This window comes from Erythrolamprus reginae, chromosome 10, assembly GCF_031021105.1.
Source record: "Erythrolamprus reginae isolate rEryReg1 chromosome 10, rEryReg1.hap1, whole genome shotgun sequence".
Classification (NCBI taxonomy): Eukaryota; Metazoa; Chordata; class Lepidosauria; order Squamata; family Dipsadidae; genus Erythrolamprus; species Erythrolamprus reginae.
The window spans coordinates 20714269-20730553 of record NC_091959.1 but is presented as its reverse complement, the minus strand read 5'-3'; the positions used below and the strand labels follow the sequence as shown (position 1 = coordinate 20730553).

The window sequence follows — 16285 nt, the reverse complement described above, 5'->3', positions numbered from 1 at the left end:
TCCTCAAGATCTGGCGTCAAAAGGCAAGGATAACAAGAAGGATACAGGATTTTATCTTGCTGCCATTAGAGGAAGACAATTTTTAAATGGTGTTTTAAAAGGATTGCTTTAGGGAAATCTCTCTCTGGAAAACAACTAATTTGTGTCCCATGGATTTGTCCTAATTATTTCAGGATTAAACCACCTCCAATAATGAGATGATTAAAATTTCCCTTTCACAGTTATTTCCTAAGAAAAAATACTATCCAACAACCATAACAAATTCCTTATTATTTTTTTCAAGGATAAGTTACAGTCCTGTCTAATATTTCTGAATTTACACATTGCATACAAATGCTGTCTTTTTAAAACTTCTGAACACCTGGTTCATGTGAAATAATCTAAGGCTAAGTTAGTCGGTAGCAAAATTTAATATTTTTTGAACGCAAGCAAGCACGAAAAATCACACCAGCGTGGAGGCCAAGTGGGAGTTTCCGACATTCAAATAAATAAAAACAAACAAACAAACAAACAATACGGCAAATTGTGACCCTAACATCAGTTCCTAGACATGAGTTCTACATCCCATCTAACATTCCTAATGATTCGGGAGCCAAATGAAACATAGAAACATAGAAGATTGATGGCAGAAAAAGACCTCATGGTCCATCTAGTCTGCCTTTATACTATTTCCTGTATTTTATCTTAGGATGGATATATGTTTATCCCAGGCATGTTTAAATTCAGTTACTGTGGATTTACCAAGCACGTCTGCTGGAAGTTTGTTCCAAGCATCTATTACTCTTTCAGTAAAATAATATTTTCTCACATAACTTCTAATCTTTCCCCCAACTAACCTCGGACTGTGCCCCCTTGTTCTTGTGTTCACTATCCTATTAAAAACACTTCCCTTCTGAACCTTATTTAACCCTTTAACACATTTAAATGTTTCGATCATGTGTGTCCCCCCTTTCCCTTCTGTCCTCCAGACTATACAGATTGAGTTCATTAAGTCTTTCCTGATAAGCTTTATGCTTAAGACCTTCCACCATTTTTGTACCCCATCCTTACACCCATTCAATTTGATCCAGAACTGAACACAGTATTCCAAATGTGGTCTGACCAGCGCTCTACACAGCGGGATCACAGTCTCCCTCTTCCTGCTTGTTATACCTCTAGCTATGCAGCCAAGCATCCTACTTGCTTTTCCTACTGTCTGACCACACTGCTCACCCATTTTGAGACTGTCAGAAATCACTACCCCTAAATCCTTCTCTTCTGAAGTTTTTGCTAACACAGAACTGCCAATGTAATACTCAGATTGAGGATTCCTTTTCCCCAAGTGCATTATTTTACATTTGGAAACATCAAACTGCAGTTTCCATTGCTTTGACCATTTATCTACCGTGTTTCACTGCAGCCAAGCATTCTACTAGCTTTCCCTACCACCTGACTGCACTATTCACCCATTTGGAGACTGTCAGAAATCACGACCCCTAAGAAGAAAAAGGAACATTAGAAAACCTTTGTAGGCCAAATTCATCAACAGGAAAGCAAGCTGTTGGCTAAAATTTGCAAGCAGCAGCGAAGACAAGTGATGTGGACAAGTGAAGAAAGACAAGCTATTCAGCCAAGACTGAGCCACTACGCTAGCATTTGCGTTCAACGAAGTCAGTGCAAGATTCTGAGCTTCTCCCCATGGAGCACTAAGCAAAGGGCAGCATCAATTGGCCCGGAGAAGAATACTTACTCTCCGACTTCTCCTCCTCATCGCTGGAAGAAGAGTCAACAGAAAAGACAGTTTTAGACTTAGGAATGAGAGGAGAGATGCTGAAGGAGAAGAAAACCCGTCTAGATGGCTGAATCCGTCCCTGGGCTGAAAAGTGGGTGAATGGCAGAGGTTAAAGCAGGCCGTTTCGACACTGACGACAGATAATTACAAAGAAAAAGGAAGAACCATCATAGTGGGGCAAAGAAGAAAGCAAAAAGGCGTATTTACAAAGCAAATGGCTGCAGCAGCAAAAGCAGGAAGGTATATATTTGTGTGTGTGTGTGTGTTTGTGTGTGTGTGTTTTTAAAGGGTGGGGAAGAAAAGGGAGTTTTCATTGTATGCAAAAAAAAAATTGCTAAATGTAGTCCTTGAATTAATTACACAGTGGTTCTCAACCTGGGGGGTCGGGAAGCCCTTTGGGGGGATTGAACGACCGTTTCACAGGGGACATATTTTTACAATCTGACCAATCAGGCGTATACAGTGGGGGCGTCCCTCTGACCTTCCTGCCAATCAGCTTAAAGCTCTGTTGGGAGGATTGGCGCTAGACTTATGGTCGGGGGTCACCACAACATGAGGAACTGTATGAAGGGGTCACGGCATTAGAAAGGTTGAGAACCCCTGATAGGGACTGTTCAAAATTACAAGGGCACTGAAAAAAGGTGACTTACTTACTTACTTACTTACTTACTTACTTACTTACTTACTTACTTACTTACTTACTTACTTACTTACTTACTTACTTACTTATTTATTAGATTTGTATGCCGCCCCTCTCTGTAGACTCGGGGCGGCTCACAACAACAATAGAACAATTCAAGACAAATCTAATAATTTAAAAACATTTTAAAAAACCCATTATTAAAGCAGACATACACACAAACATACCATACATGAATTGTATAGGCCCGGGGGAAATGTCTCAATTCCCCCATGCCTGACGGCAGAGGTGGGTTTTAAGGAGTTTATGAAAGGCAAGGAGGGTGGGGGCAGATCTAATCTCAGGGGGGAGCTGGTTCCAGAGGGTCGGGGCCGCCACAGATAAGGCTCTTCCCCTGGGACCCACCAAACGACATTGTTTAGTCGACAGGACCCAGAGAAGGCCAACTCTGTGGGACCTAATCGGTCGCTGGAATTTGTGCAGCAGAAGGCAGTCCCGGAGATATTCTGGTCCGATGCCATGAAGGTCTTCTGGCCACCATTGCTGCATTCCCACAATCATGGAGATTTACATTTGGGCGCTTGACAACGGGTTCATCTTTATGACCATTGCAGTGTCCCAGTGTGTATGTGTGTGTGTATCCCGTGATCCTCTTTTACAACCTTCTGACAAGCAAAGTCAACAGGGAAGCCAAATTCACTTAGCAACCGTGTTGCTAACTCGACAATGGTAGCGGTTCACTTAACCAATGTGGCAAGAAAAACAGGGCAAAACTCGCTTAACAATTGTTTTTACTTAGCAACATCGATTTTGGACTCCGTTGTGGTAGTAAATCGAAGGCCAACTCCATTTAATTTTCCAGTTTCCCTACAAGGCTTCCATCACTACACCATAAGTTTGAGACGTGTATCTTTTTGGTAATCTAGTACAGCAGTACCTCTAGATATGAACTGCTCCACATGCGAGTATTCCAAGTTACGAGCCGCGACGCGAGTGAAATTTCTGTTCGACACCTGAGCTCAAATTCAGGATACGAGCCGAGCTTCCACTAGGTGGCACAATAATCTCCTTGCTTCCGGTTATCTCGGCGCGAAAAACAAAGTCTAAAGGCATTTGTTCGAGATGCAAGTTGATCGACTTTCGAGCTCGGGTCTGGAACGAATTAAACTCGTATGTCGAGGTACCACTGTACTAGTAAAAAAAAAAGACATTGTCACACTGGAGCTGAGAGATAAGGAAGGTGGGTTAGAGATAGCTGGAGTTGTAGAGCCAAAATAAAATATGTTCTCTTGGGAACCAAGGACATTCTAACACCTGGCCAGAGGAAGGAGGAGTCAGGTCACCAGGCAACCAGACAGTGTCTTGATTGGACCATGTGACTGATTGTTTGGTGTTGTGGGAAAATCGCGGGAATCTTCAGAGTTGGTTTTCACTAGATCTATGCCAATATGATGTTTCCAATGAAGCTATTCCTTGAGGGTGGGTTTAAATGGGATTATTACTTCAAACCCTGACACCCCCTTTATGTAAAGCTGAGAAGATGGTCAGTTTTCAGTTGGAGTGGATCCTGGAGAAAGTGGACTATTTGGGTCCTATTCAGTTAGACTGAAGATTATGACAGTTCTGATTGGCCTTACTGACATCTTTTGGCCAACCTGGAGTCAGAATCAGAAATGGGTCTTCCTTACTTTCTTGGTGGATTTTGATTCCGCTTGACCACAATAAATTTCTGAGCAATTGGTAAAAACATAATTGGCTGCCACTGGTTGTCCTCCTTTCCCTACAGCAAGTTCCAGCCAGTAGGAGGGAGAGATTAAGCCCAAAGATCCTGATCTGTGGGACATCTTTGGCTCAACTTTGGCTCCAGGGTCTCCTTGATTCCTACCTTGTCCTTTTTCAGGCATTCTTTTAAAAGTGGATTTCCACAAAGATCTACAGTTGGACTTCAAGAGTACAGTTGAGGAATTTTCGAGTGGGAGGGAGATATTCCCCGAATTGACCCGAATTTTTTATTCCTAGAATTGTTTTGCATTTTTGGATTATTTCATCAATTTTGAAAGTTGCTAGCATTATCTGGAATGGGGTAATCTATAAACCCAGCCAGCACATTATCAAGTTCTAACAATTCTTGAAGTGGTGAACTCCCTGTGACCTCTCAGAGGTGTCTTCCAACTTTTTTCTTCTGTTGCATATCTTAGAAACACAATTCAGGTGTGAAAAGCTGGGGTGTCAAGCTGTTTAAAATCATTACACACTCCAGAAAAATCAAGTGTGCCATATTTCACCTTGATGAAGTCACCTGTCTTCTTTTCCCTCCCGCTTTCTTATTTGCATCGACAAGATAATTAATAAAGCAAACGTCCACGTAGAAAAAAGTATTTGCCTTAAATCTGAAATTTAAGTTGGGGTTAGTTTGAGCAGCTGCAACACAGAAACGCCATCATTTCCAGGGATCTAGTAGCCAAGACGACACTGTGATTTTGTTCTGCTTGTTTGCTTTTTACACAGTTAATGTGAATATAGGCAACAGGCTTGTCTTCCATGCATCACAACTGGAAGGAATGGAGAAGCTAGGATCTGAAAAGGTTTTCCTCACTCAATGACAATAGTATCATCATTTGTTCTTTAAAAATAAATAGCAAAATAGATTTGTTAAATCTGTATTTCCAAGAACACTATTCCATTAATGTTGTATTCCCAACAGCTTTGGGGGTGAAGATAAGGGGTAAAGTAGAGGCAGTTTCTAGCTGGCTAAATATTGTGTATTCTTTGTGGTGCTGTAAAACTTCCAGTAAATAGCAAGGCTGGCTATGACACTAAGAAGATCTGTTCAAGAGACATCATGAATTGTCATGGTGACTGAACAACATTTATGGACCAAAAGGGTTTGGGTCTAGGAAGATAATACAATTCCATGAAGAACAGTTGCAGGATTTGTGTATGTCTAGTGCAGGGGTAGGCAAAGTTGGCTCTTCTATGACATGTGGACTTCAACTCCCAGAACTCCTCAGCCAATCATGCTGGTTCAGGAATCCTAGGAGTTGAAGTCTACATGTCAGAGAAGAGCCAACTTTGCCTACCTCTGGTCTAGTGTAATGAAAAGAAGGACGAGAGTGGCCACGATAGCAGTGTTCCAGTATTTGAGGACCTGCTACAAAGAAGAAGAGGTCAACCTGTTCTCCAAAGTGCTTGAAAGCAGGACAAGAAGCAATGGATGAAAACTAACCAAGTCAAATTTAACCTAGAACTAAGGAGGAAATAATCATTGGAATGATTTGTCTCTAGAAGTTGTGAGTGCTCCAACACTCGTGGTTTTTAAGAAGAGATTGGACAACCATTTGTCTGAAATGGTACAGGGCAGTGGTTCCCAACCTTTTTTTGGCCATGCCCCACCTAAGCATCTCTAAAATCTTCATCTCCCCCCAACCCCCCGGGTGACATATAAGTCTTACTATTCAAAAAGTGAACTCATGTGTGGAGGAAGCCTATAAAGGCCATTAACCTGGTTTAAACAAGGTTCCAGTTGCCCCCATTAAGAATCAAATGCAACCAGGGGTGGGAACCAGGGGTGTAGGGACTCCTGCCTGAGCAGGGATTTGAACTAGAAGACCTCCAAGGTCTCTTCCAATTTTGTTATACTGTTATAAGGGAGCATGATTGGCCTTAATGGGGTCTTTGCTTGCAAGATTTGCCTTTTGAAGCTCACATTGATCTCTTAGATGTTCTTAGAAAAATAAACCTGGTGAATGTCTCTGTCCAGGGATTTGTTTGACAGTGAGCTTCTCTTTTCAGACAAAGAAGACCAACACAAAGGTCACACAAAGAATGCTGAGGGCCAGAAGGCTGGAGAGCAAGTTGACCTTCTGATAAACATAGTTTTGGGACTGCTTACATTCACCTAGACGAGGGATGGGCAAAGTTGGCTCTTCTATGACATGTGGACTTCAACTCCCAGAATTCCTGAGCTAATCATGCTAGCTCAGGAATTCTGGGAGTTGAAGTCCACCAGTCATAGAGGAGCCAACTTTCCCTGCCCCGACCTAGACAGTTATTCTATGAATGAAGCCATCATCCACAATCACTATTTTGCAATATCACCATGTATCTCTTTCAACTTTAGATAGCCTTGCCTCCCTCTTTAATATTACATTTGAAATGCAAGGCGCTATCTGGAATGCACTCCTTAGGAATTTTAAGTTAAATTCCTTTGAAGAGGAGTTAAAATAGTGTAAGTATAACAGTTAAGCAAAATCTAGACTTAGGAGAGGGGCGGCATAAAAATCTAATAAATAATAATAATAATAATAATAATAATAATAATAATAATAATAATAATAATAATCTAATTTGCCGGGAAAATCCCACAGAAATAATGGTGCCTCCCATCTGGGAACGTATCGATTTAGCTAAGAAAATAAATATGGCGGCCCAACTCACCCTTGATGACACATATAAAAGTGAGTTCCTACTATTTCAGAGTTTGGAAAATATTGATGTAAGAATCAAGTCTTGCCTTGATGTAGCTTACTGAGAAGGTTTCCCCTCTGTAGAGTTGATATTGATTGTTTTCTTGGAGATTGGCTTGGGTTTTCTCTCTTTCTTCCTTCCTTCTCAACCTTTTGACTTCTGGATGGTTATAGCAAAATTGCTCTAACGTCGCAGAAAATTTATTGACCTCTACCCAGACCTTTTAGTCATGCTCCAGTACACAAGAGATTCCCTCCAATGTTTCTGTTCTTGCAACTATTTCATCATTATTTGATTTTGGCACTTGTCTATATTGCAACACTTGGATTTTTTTCCCCTAAAATTATTCCTAAGGTTTTAAGAATAACAGAATAGGAAGAGACCTGGGAGGTCTTTTGGTCCCTGCTCAGGACGCAAACTCTATACCAGTGATGGCGAACCTATGGCACGGGTGCTGCAGGTGGGGAGGCTCAGGGGAATCCCACCAGTGCGAAAATGGGTGCTTCGGTTGGCAAAAGGGGTGAATTTTGTGCTTGCACGCGTTAATCGCTTTTCCATTGATTCCTATGGGAAACATTGCTTCGTCTTACAAACTTTTCACCTTATGAACCTCGTCCTGGAACCAATTAAGTTTGTAAGACAATGTATCACTGTATTACACATTGCGTCTTTTATGAGAGACATTGGATCACATAATGCAGTGATGGTGAACCTCTGGCATATCTGCTGGCGCGTGAGCTGTTGCCCTAGCTCAGCTCCAACATGCGTGTGCCAACCAGCTGATTTTTGGCTCGCACAGAGGCTCTGGGAGGGCGTTTTTGGCTTCCAGAGAGCCTCTGGAGGAATGGGAATGGTGTTTTTACCTTCCCTCTGCTCCAAGGAAGTCTTTGGAGCCTGGAGAAGCAAAACACGAGCCTACTGGGCCCACCAGAAGTTGGGAAACAGGTCGTTTCCAGCCTCCAGAGGGCCTCTAGAGGGGTGGGGAAGATGTTTTCGCCCTCGCCAGGCATTGGATTATGAGTGTGGGCTCTTGTGCATGCACAATAGTGTGTGCGCACACTCTTTTGGCACCCGAGGAAAAAATGGTCCCCCTTAACTGCTCTGTACCATTTCAGATCTCTTTGGAAAGGAGTGCAAATTTGGAGGGAAGCATCTGCAAAAGGTTTTTCCTATAATTAAGAGAAAATAATCCGTTTCTCAAAGAAAAGCTGGTTTTCCAAGGGAGAGATTCCCTTTCCACTTTTTTAGCCACTTGGAGATCACCAATTGGTCATTTATTGCGTCCGCGAGCCCTTCCTGTGTGCGGATACGCCCGTAATGAGGGCCTTCGGAAGGAGGAAGAAAATTGGTACATTCTGGTCACCGAAGATGAAGTGTCTATTTTCATGGACGGACGAGTGTTTTGGTTACTATTGCTAAGGGAGAAGAAAAAGACGAGTCAACATCCTTATGAGTCACGAGCCTTGAGAAGCCAAGCCAGATCTTCCAAAAAGGTTTGCTTGTTAGAAGAGACGTTCTCAGTGGCAAACTCCCAAACCAGAGAGACTTCTCTCCAAGAGCGGGGAAAAACACACACAATGATTTTCTTATATATGCAGAGTGTTTTTATTTTATGGCAAAAATAAAATGTGCATAAAATAAAAGAAAGTGGACTAGGGAAGACATGATGGTAGTATTATGGCCATTACAGAGGATTCTGAACCACTTAATTGGAGGTTGCAAAGATTGGGAAGGGTCAAACAAAATGACTGAGTTAGCAAGAACAACTAAGACCATTAAAGACCTTCTATGTTTCTATGAGATTAAAACATATGACGAACGGCCGCAAGATTTAGGTAAGAAAAGAAGAACTAGGGATGTCATGACAGCACTATTCCACTATATGAGAGGCTTGTCATAAAGAAGGAGTCAACTTATTTCCAAAAGCACCAGAGGGCAGGACAAGAAGCAATGAATGGAAACTAATCAAGGAGAGAAGCAACCTGGAATTAAGGAGAAATTTCCTAACAATGAGGACAATTAACCAGTGGAACAGCTTGCCTCCAGAAGTTCTGGATGCTTCATCACTGGAGGCTTTTAAGAAGAGACTGGAAAGCCCCTTGTCTGAAATGCTATAAGGGTCTCCTGCTTGAGCAGGAGTTAGAAGACCTTCAATGCTCTTGTTTCATTTTGTTTAACAATAGCATGTAGACTTATATACTGCTTCATCGTCCTTTTACAGTCCTCTCTAAGCGGTTTACAGAATCAGCATATTGCCCCCAACAATCTGGATCCTCATTTTACCCACCTCGGAAGGATGCATGGCTGAGTCAACCTTGAGCCGGTGGTGAGATTTGAACTGCTGAACTACAGCTAGCAGTTAGCTCCAGTACCCTGCAGTGCTTCACTCTAACCACTGCACCACGTTTGTTTGTCTGACTGTTTCCTATTTTATGGACTATGATCAAGCAATAAATAAAAAGGAGGAATTTGAAAAAACTTCTCTTCACTGTAGTGACTCCTACAAAACTTTTTTTCTAAGTGTTTCCCATATGGCAGTGGTTCTCAACCTGGGGGTCGGGACCCCTTTGGGGGTCGAACGACCGTTTCACAGGGGTCGTCTAAAACCATGGGAAAAGACAAATTTCCCATGGTGTTAGGAACTAAAGCTTCCATTCTGGCACCTGTGAACATATTTTTATAATCCAACCAATCAGGCATTTATAGTGGGGGCGGGCGTCCCTCTTACCTTCCTGCCAATCAGCTTAAAGCTCTGTTTTGAGAATTGGTGCTAGACTTATGACTGGGGGTCACCACAATATGATGAATTGTATTAAGGGATCACGACATTAGAAAGGTTGAGAACCACTGCCATATGGCCTATAACTTGGCTGTATTTGTAAAGTATCTGAAAATCTGCCCCCCCCCCCCGACTTCAGGTGAATGGTGAACCTCCTGTAGGGATTTTTATATGTTAGTCTGAAATGCTTCCTCTTTGACATGTATAGTCTTTTTTAAAAAAAGTTTCTTCTTATTGCTGCATGCCGCCAAAGTTGTTACACAGGTAGATGACGGCTTAAATTGGACAAAATAAATAAACAAGCCACCTGAACCCATGGGTGACCACCTAGGTATCGTTACAATCACTGAGGGGCTGCCTGCCACCAGCACTACCGGTATGCTCGCAGTGGTGGGCGCGCGGGGGCATCTGACGTGTGAGATTTGAAGTTTCTCAGAAGCGAAATCTCATGTGAGGAGGCTCCCACATGCGAGATTTCAGCAATTTTCACTGATTTCTTAGCTTTCGCACATGCGCAGGAGCAAAAAAAGCCCCCAAATTGCCAAAGTCTCATGCATGTGATCGTCCTCACACGAAATTTCGCTTGCTGTGAATGTGCAGCAGCCAAATCCTGCGCATGGGCACATCAGGAGCATGCAGCTGCGCACACATCACTGTTTTTACTAATTAATCGGCTGCGGCCCATTACAGTTGGGAGGTAATACAGGGGGTCCCCGATTTATGACGTCGATCTGTTCCTGCGGTGGATCGTAAGCCGAATTTCGGTGGAAGTCGAGATCTTCCTCAATTTCACTCTAACGCTGTCTCGCCTGATTCCCCCCAAGCCTGTAGCATGGCCAGCTACCCTAAAGCTCGCTTTGAGCTTTGAATATACAAATTTGAAGGGCCTTGTTGCCCCCGGGTCGCCACATCATGACGTCACCGCGGCGACTAAAAAAACTGCCTGCTTGCTAAAGTGTTTCAGTCGCGCCTTCTTCCAACCCCCGTGGTTCAGAAAGCACCAGAACTGGTGAATGCCAGCGATTCCGGAGCCCGTTGCCAAAATTTGGGGCGGTGAGAGCAAACCAAGCGAGCGCAACGTGGCAAGAGGAGGGGGCCGGTTTCGTGTTGTAACTACGATACATCGTAAGTCGGGGAAGATGTAACCCGGGGACCTCCTGTAGTTAATTCAGGACACATGTCAGGAAATGACACTTCCACTTCTTATATAAAATCTGGACTTCCAATTGGAATAAAAGAAGAACCCAAATCCATAACCCGCAGGAGTAAGCATGGAATACAATCGCTCTGTTCCAGGTTCATTTGAGCCACACCACATAACCACTGTCAGAAGCAATGAACCACGAAGCTGCACCGGAGACGCAACTTTCACAACTGCAAGTCAGAACCCACTGACGTTCCCTCGGGGCACAGAATCATCCTATAAAAACATGTCTCGTTGTCATTTCCACTAAATATATATATATATGAGGCAGATGCAGAGATAGCTTGTTCTTCACCTCTCTCAAAGCGCCAGATAGACGTAAACGGATCAAGGAGATATCGTCCGAGGAGGGAACATGAGTCACACTGGGGTGCAGTTTGTTTAGTTATTTTGGACGGCCTCTAGCACCTTAAAAAGCACCAGTTCGAGCCAGGGCCCAATTTAAACTGTTAGTGATAGTATTTAAGGCCCTGCGCTGAAACATACCAAACTACTTGGCAGCTCATTTAGCTTGGTATACACCACCAAGGGATGTATATTCAGCAAGGGAGGGTTGGTTGACTGTTCCACAGACACGAACAGCAACATCAAAATTGCAGGGCCTTTCAAGACCTGGCCCCATGTCTGTGGAACAGACTTCCCTTAGAGCTTCGGGTAGAGGAGAATTTTAACCGTTTCCGTAAGGCATTCCTTTTCGATTCGCCAGACTGAAACATCCTTGTCTGGCAATCAGTAAGAGGGGAAGACACTGAAGAGATTGAGAATGTTTTAATAAATTTATTGGTTTTATTAGCTGTGCTTTTTTGCTAAGTGTATATATTACCTAAGAAGTGCCACTGTCTGTCTTTATCAATTGCACATGGCCTATTGTTATGCCCTTTGCTAAAAGGGTATTATAAATAAACATTGTTGTTGTTGTTGTTGTTGTTGTTATGTTATGCCCTTTGCTAAAAGGACATTATAAATAAACATTGTTGGATTGATTGATTGATTGATTGATTTGATTTGTGTGCCGCCCCTCTCTGTAGACTTGGGGCGGCTCACAACAACAATAAAACAATTCAAAACAAATCTAATAATTTAAAAACATTAAAAAAACCCTGTTATTAAAGCAGACATACACACAAACATACCATACATGAATTGTATAGGCCCGGGGGAGATGTCTCAATTCCCCCATGCCTGACAGCAGAGGTGGGTTTTAAGGAGTTTACGAAAGGCAAGGAGGGTGGGGGCAGTCTTAATCTCAGGGGGGAGCTGGTTCCAGAGGGTAGGGGTCACCACAGAGAAGGCTCTTGTGGTGGTTGCTGTTATTGTTATTATTGTTGTTGATGATGATGATGGTTTCCACCTCTCACTGAAGACTTGTCTCTGCTACGTCAAGATTTCAGTTTCTTTTTATTCTTTCCAATATTGGGGGGTGGGGGGGATGCAATGGCTCAGTGGTTAAAACACAATTCAGACCTGAGCGATGTGTGAGAGCATGAGCTCCCGTTCCTTGCTCCAGTTCCTGGCCACCTAGCTAGTTTGAACGCATGCAAATGCAAGTAGATAAATAGATACCACTTCGGTGGGAAGGTAACAGTGTTCCATGGGCTTCAACCTACAGTCATACTGGTCACATAACCAGGTAAATGTTTTTGGACAATGCTGGATCCCTAAGCTAAGAAAGAGAGATGAGCACCGTCCGCTAGAATCAGAAACAACTGGACACGGGAAGCCTTTACCTCTTCTTTCCCACTACTAAAATGATTGTCAACCCTTTTTTTTTCCATAAAAGTTTTTTAAAAAATTTTTATTACCATACTGACATTTTTATATATTCATCGGCTCATTTCTCATTCCATTCTTTTACAAAAAATATTCTATATTTATCTTATTGATTGGCTTCTGGGCATGTGCAGCAAGCGAAGTCTTGTGAACAAGATTTCAGCATGTGCAAAAGCAAAAAATCGGCAAAAATCTCCGAAAGCGACACTTATTTCTTGTAGACACTTTGGAAAGGAATGAGAGTTGAATAGCATGCTAAGTCTCAAGCTTAATCCAGGTTTTTCTACATTTTTTTAAAAAAATGCACAGGTTGGACTAATGGAAGAAAAGAACTTGCACCTTTGTACTGGAGCAATTAATTGGGCAAAGCAACCCAAAACTTCATACAGTAGAGCAGTGTTTCCCAACCTTGGCCACTTGAAGATATCTGGACTTCAACTCCCAGAATTCCCCAGCCAGCGTTTGCTGGCTGGGGAATTATGGGAGTTGAAGTCCAGATATCTTCAAGTGGCCAAGGTAGGGAAACACTGCAGTAGAGAACCAGATGTTTGCTCTGTCTGGCAAATACTTATCTCAAAATGCCACAAAGCTAGGCTGGTATAGGAAAAGCTGCAGGAGGTGTGCGTAATATTCTCACAACTGAATGATACACACAAAGAAAACCAAATTAAAACCCACAAATACTCACTACTGTCTGATGTCTCGTGGGTGATGGTCATCAGGGACATGGATTTCGTTAACTGAGGAGAAACGGGACTTGTGGAGAAGCCGAAGGAGCGGGGCTGCGGTCTTTGGAAAATCTGTGAAAGGCAGGATGGTTACACCAAATTCAGACAAACAGAGGAGAATATCTGTAGCTCGGGTCTTAAGCTGAGAGGGTGCTTGGTGCTTTCTGAGCATGGTTGTTTCTTTGCAAAGGGGATTCCAGGGGCTGAGCTTTGATGTCACTGAGACGTCCTTCCTGGAGTCCCAGTTTCATCCGGCCAGGAAGGACGTCTCAATGACGTCAAAGCTCCACCCCTGGAATCTCCTCGTGGGATTCCCCACCTCCTTTTTCGCCTCCTGACTGGCTGACAGCTCCCTGGCTGTTTCGGAAGGTGACAGCTGGATGGTGGCGCTCCCTGGCGCTCTTCCGAACCCGAACCCAAACTTTTGCAAAAAGTTGGGTTCAGGATACCAAACCACGCAAAGTTCGGTACAAACCCGAACTTTGGAGGTTCGGTTCACCCAACACTAATAAAGAGTCCTATTTTTTGTTTGTTTTTAACCATTTAGTCATGTTCGACTCCTGGTAACTTTATAGGCAAGTGTTCTCCATGCTACTTTTCACAAAGTATAAACTTGGTTGGTTTTTTTTTTACATTTCTCAATCTAGCTCGCAGCTTTAGAATATCAATGGCCTTCCATCTAAGCAGGCTTGACCCTCTTCATGATTTTCAAGATCAGCTGAGGACAATTTGTTGCTGCCACAGCTGGATGATCCGAGAAAGGAATGCACCACATTTTTTTTCCTCAGCCTACAGTAATGGTATGAATGTGAAACTTTGGATATACATTATTTGAATTGTCAGGAGTGCATGAGCAAATTTTGCACTTTTCAGACAGATAGTGTAGCTGCAGGACTGTTTCGAAATGGCGTCTGTAAGTGATGTACATTACAAGCAGCGTGTCGTCATTGAATTTCTCACTGCAGAGAAAGAAACTGTTGGGAACATTCACAAACGTTTGTGTGCAGTTTATGGAGAATCTGCAGTCGACAGAAGTACGGTTAGTTGCTGGGCACAGAGGGTGAAGCCATTAGAGGTGATTCGCACAGTGCAGAAATGGCTTTGTGACCAGAACAAGGAGTGGTACCGATAGAGTATACATGCCCTTGTGTCTCGTTGGAGGAAGGCCATAGAATGGGATGGAGATTACATGGAAAAATGGGGAATGTAGAAGAAACATCATTCTTTCTTGTGTGTAAGTTTCACTGTGTTCAATAAATAATTGTTGAAAGAAAAAAATGTGGTGCATTATTTTCTGGGCGACCCTTACCATCATTAGATCTCTCTCCAACTCTCTTAGAGTTGATCGCAAGGGTGGAGAATGAAAATAGAATTGAGGATCACTTGTAACAAAATCATGAAAAAGAACAGCGCCTTCTGGCATCGAGGTGATGCAAACTGCTGTTGCCCACACCTGGCTTTGTAGGCACCGTGCAACTCAAGCTAGGATTTTTTTAGACCTTTTTTTTCTTACCTGGCCTCTCATTTCTCCCAGCTCTGATTCCTGTTCCTCTTCCGTGAGCGAGACCAGGGATCCTCGTTCATCATTTGCTAGCGGACTCTGCCGAAGATCTTTGGTGTTCATGGATGCGACATCGAGACTTGAGGATGGCTTAGTAGTATCAGCAGCCTCTCCAGAAAGACCCTCTAAGCTGTAACTGAAAAGAAATGAAAGGCAATGGGTTTCTCCTGGTTCTTGATAGGTCAGTCTATCAAATCTCTTGTTGGCTTAAGCAAGCTTGCAGGAGATTTCCAAGTAATATTGTATATTACTTGGAAAAAAATACAAAATACTGTAATGTATATTATTTTGCTGTAAGTGGATCTACCTGGTTTCCTTGGTTAGTTAGCATGTTAACAGCATTACTGATGTTAGAATTAGAATCCACCTGCAATGGCTCCTTTGCAACTTTCTGCTAATGCAATTATCTATCTAGAAATGTGAAGACTCAAGGACTTTTTGTAAAGAGCCCTACTTTGTACCAAGTATAAAATTTGATCTTTCTCTTCATGAGAAAAATACCTTTGTACAAAGATGCAAAGGAAAGATCAAGAGGAGCGTTATTAGTACTTTTAGCATGTGTTAATTATTTTTTTAAGGAAAGTTATTTCTAATAAAGAATTGATAAAAATGGATTCCAGTTAATGATGAGTAGAGAAATAGGAGTGCTTTTTTTTTTGGCCTTTTCATTCAATTTAATCAAAGAGATTTTGCTTTAGTAATTGTTTCTAAAGGAAAGCATGTCAGAAACATTATCAAAGCTGGACATTATGAAAGCTGGCATTTATGGGCTTGTTTAATCATAAGATTTCACCATGCCATGCTTTTTGCTGTTCCTTCCTGCTTTTTCAGTTTCAGTTTAAAGTTTTTCTCTCCCTTTAAGCAACAAAATTATTGTTGTTGACTTGCCCTAGTTGTGAAAAAGCTACAGCTGGATGTAAAGAGGAAATTCTATGCTGCAATGTTTTTGTTCTGCTGGTTAGACAGAAGCCACAAAAATAGTAAGGTGGTCAAAATATGCTTGGCCATAAAACCTTCGTTGCTTATAGGTTGCCACTCTACGCATATTTACGCCGTCTTCTGAGTTTTCCCTTTTTTTCTTGCAAAAATTGTTTTCAGCTTTGTATAGAGCCACTTATGATTAATTTTTACATTAACTACTCGGGGCATAATTCCACCTCCTGTGCTTCCTACACATAATGTTAAGTGGGACTTATGTTTTGCTCAGTTTGCATACTTTGTAGAAGAAGAACATGTGCATGCTTCATTAAGCATACTTCTTTCTAAATTTGGAAAGCCAGACTGATGCTGGTAAAAGAGGAGACATGCCACTAACAAAGAGATTGCAGCAAAAGTAACAGTTATTCGCTTGGTCACCTAGGTCAG

General features: G+C 42.4%; 1 protein-coding gene across 6 annotated transcripts in view; it reads right to left on the bottom strand.

Moving 5' to 3' along the window:
* Positions 1-16285, bottom strand: part of AKAP13 (A-kinase anchoring protein 13) — a 371269-nt gene that overhangs the window by 68416 nt on the left and 286568 nt on the right. For all 6 annotated transcript variants that reach the window (XM_070763468.1, XM_070763470.1, XM_070763469.1 and 3 more), the window contains 2 exons: positions 14873-15056; positions 13320-13431 (listed from right to left, as the gene is read on the bottom strand). In XM_070763468.1, coding sequence (XP_070619569.1) covers positions 13320-13431; positions 14873-15056 — 296 coding nt within the window. The remainder of the gene's footprint in view (positions 1-13319; positions 13432-14872; positions 15057-16285) is intronic.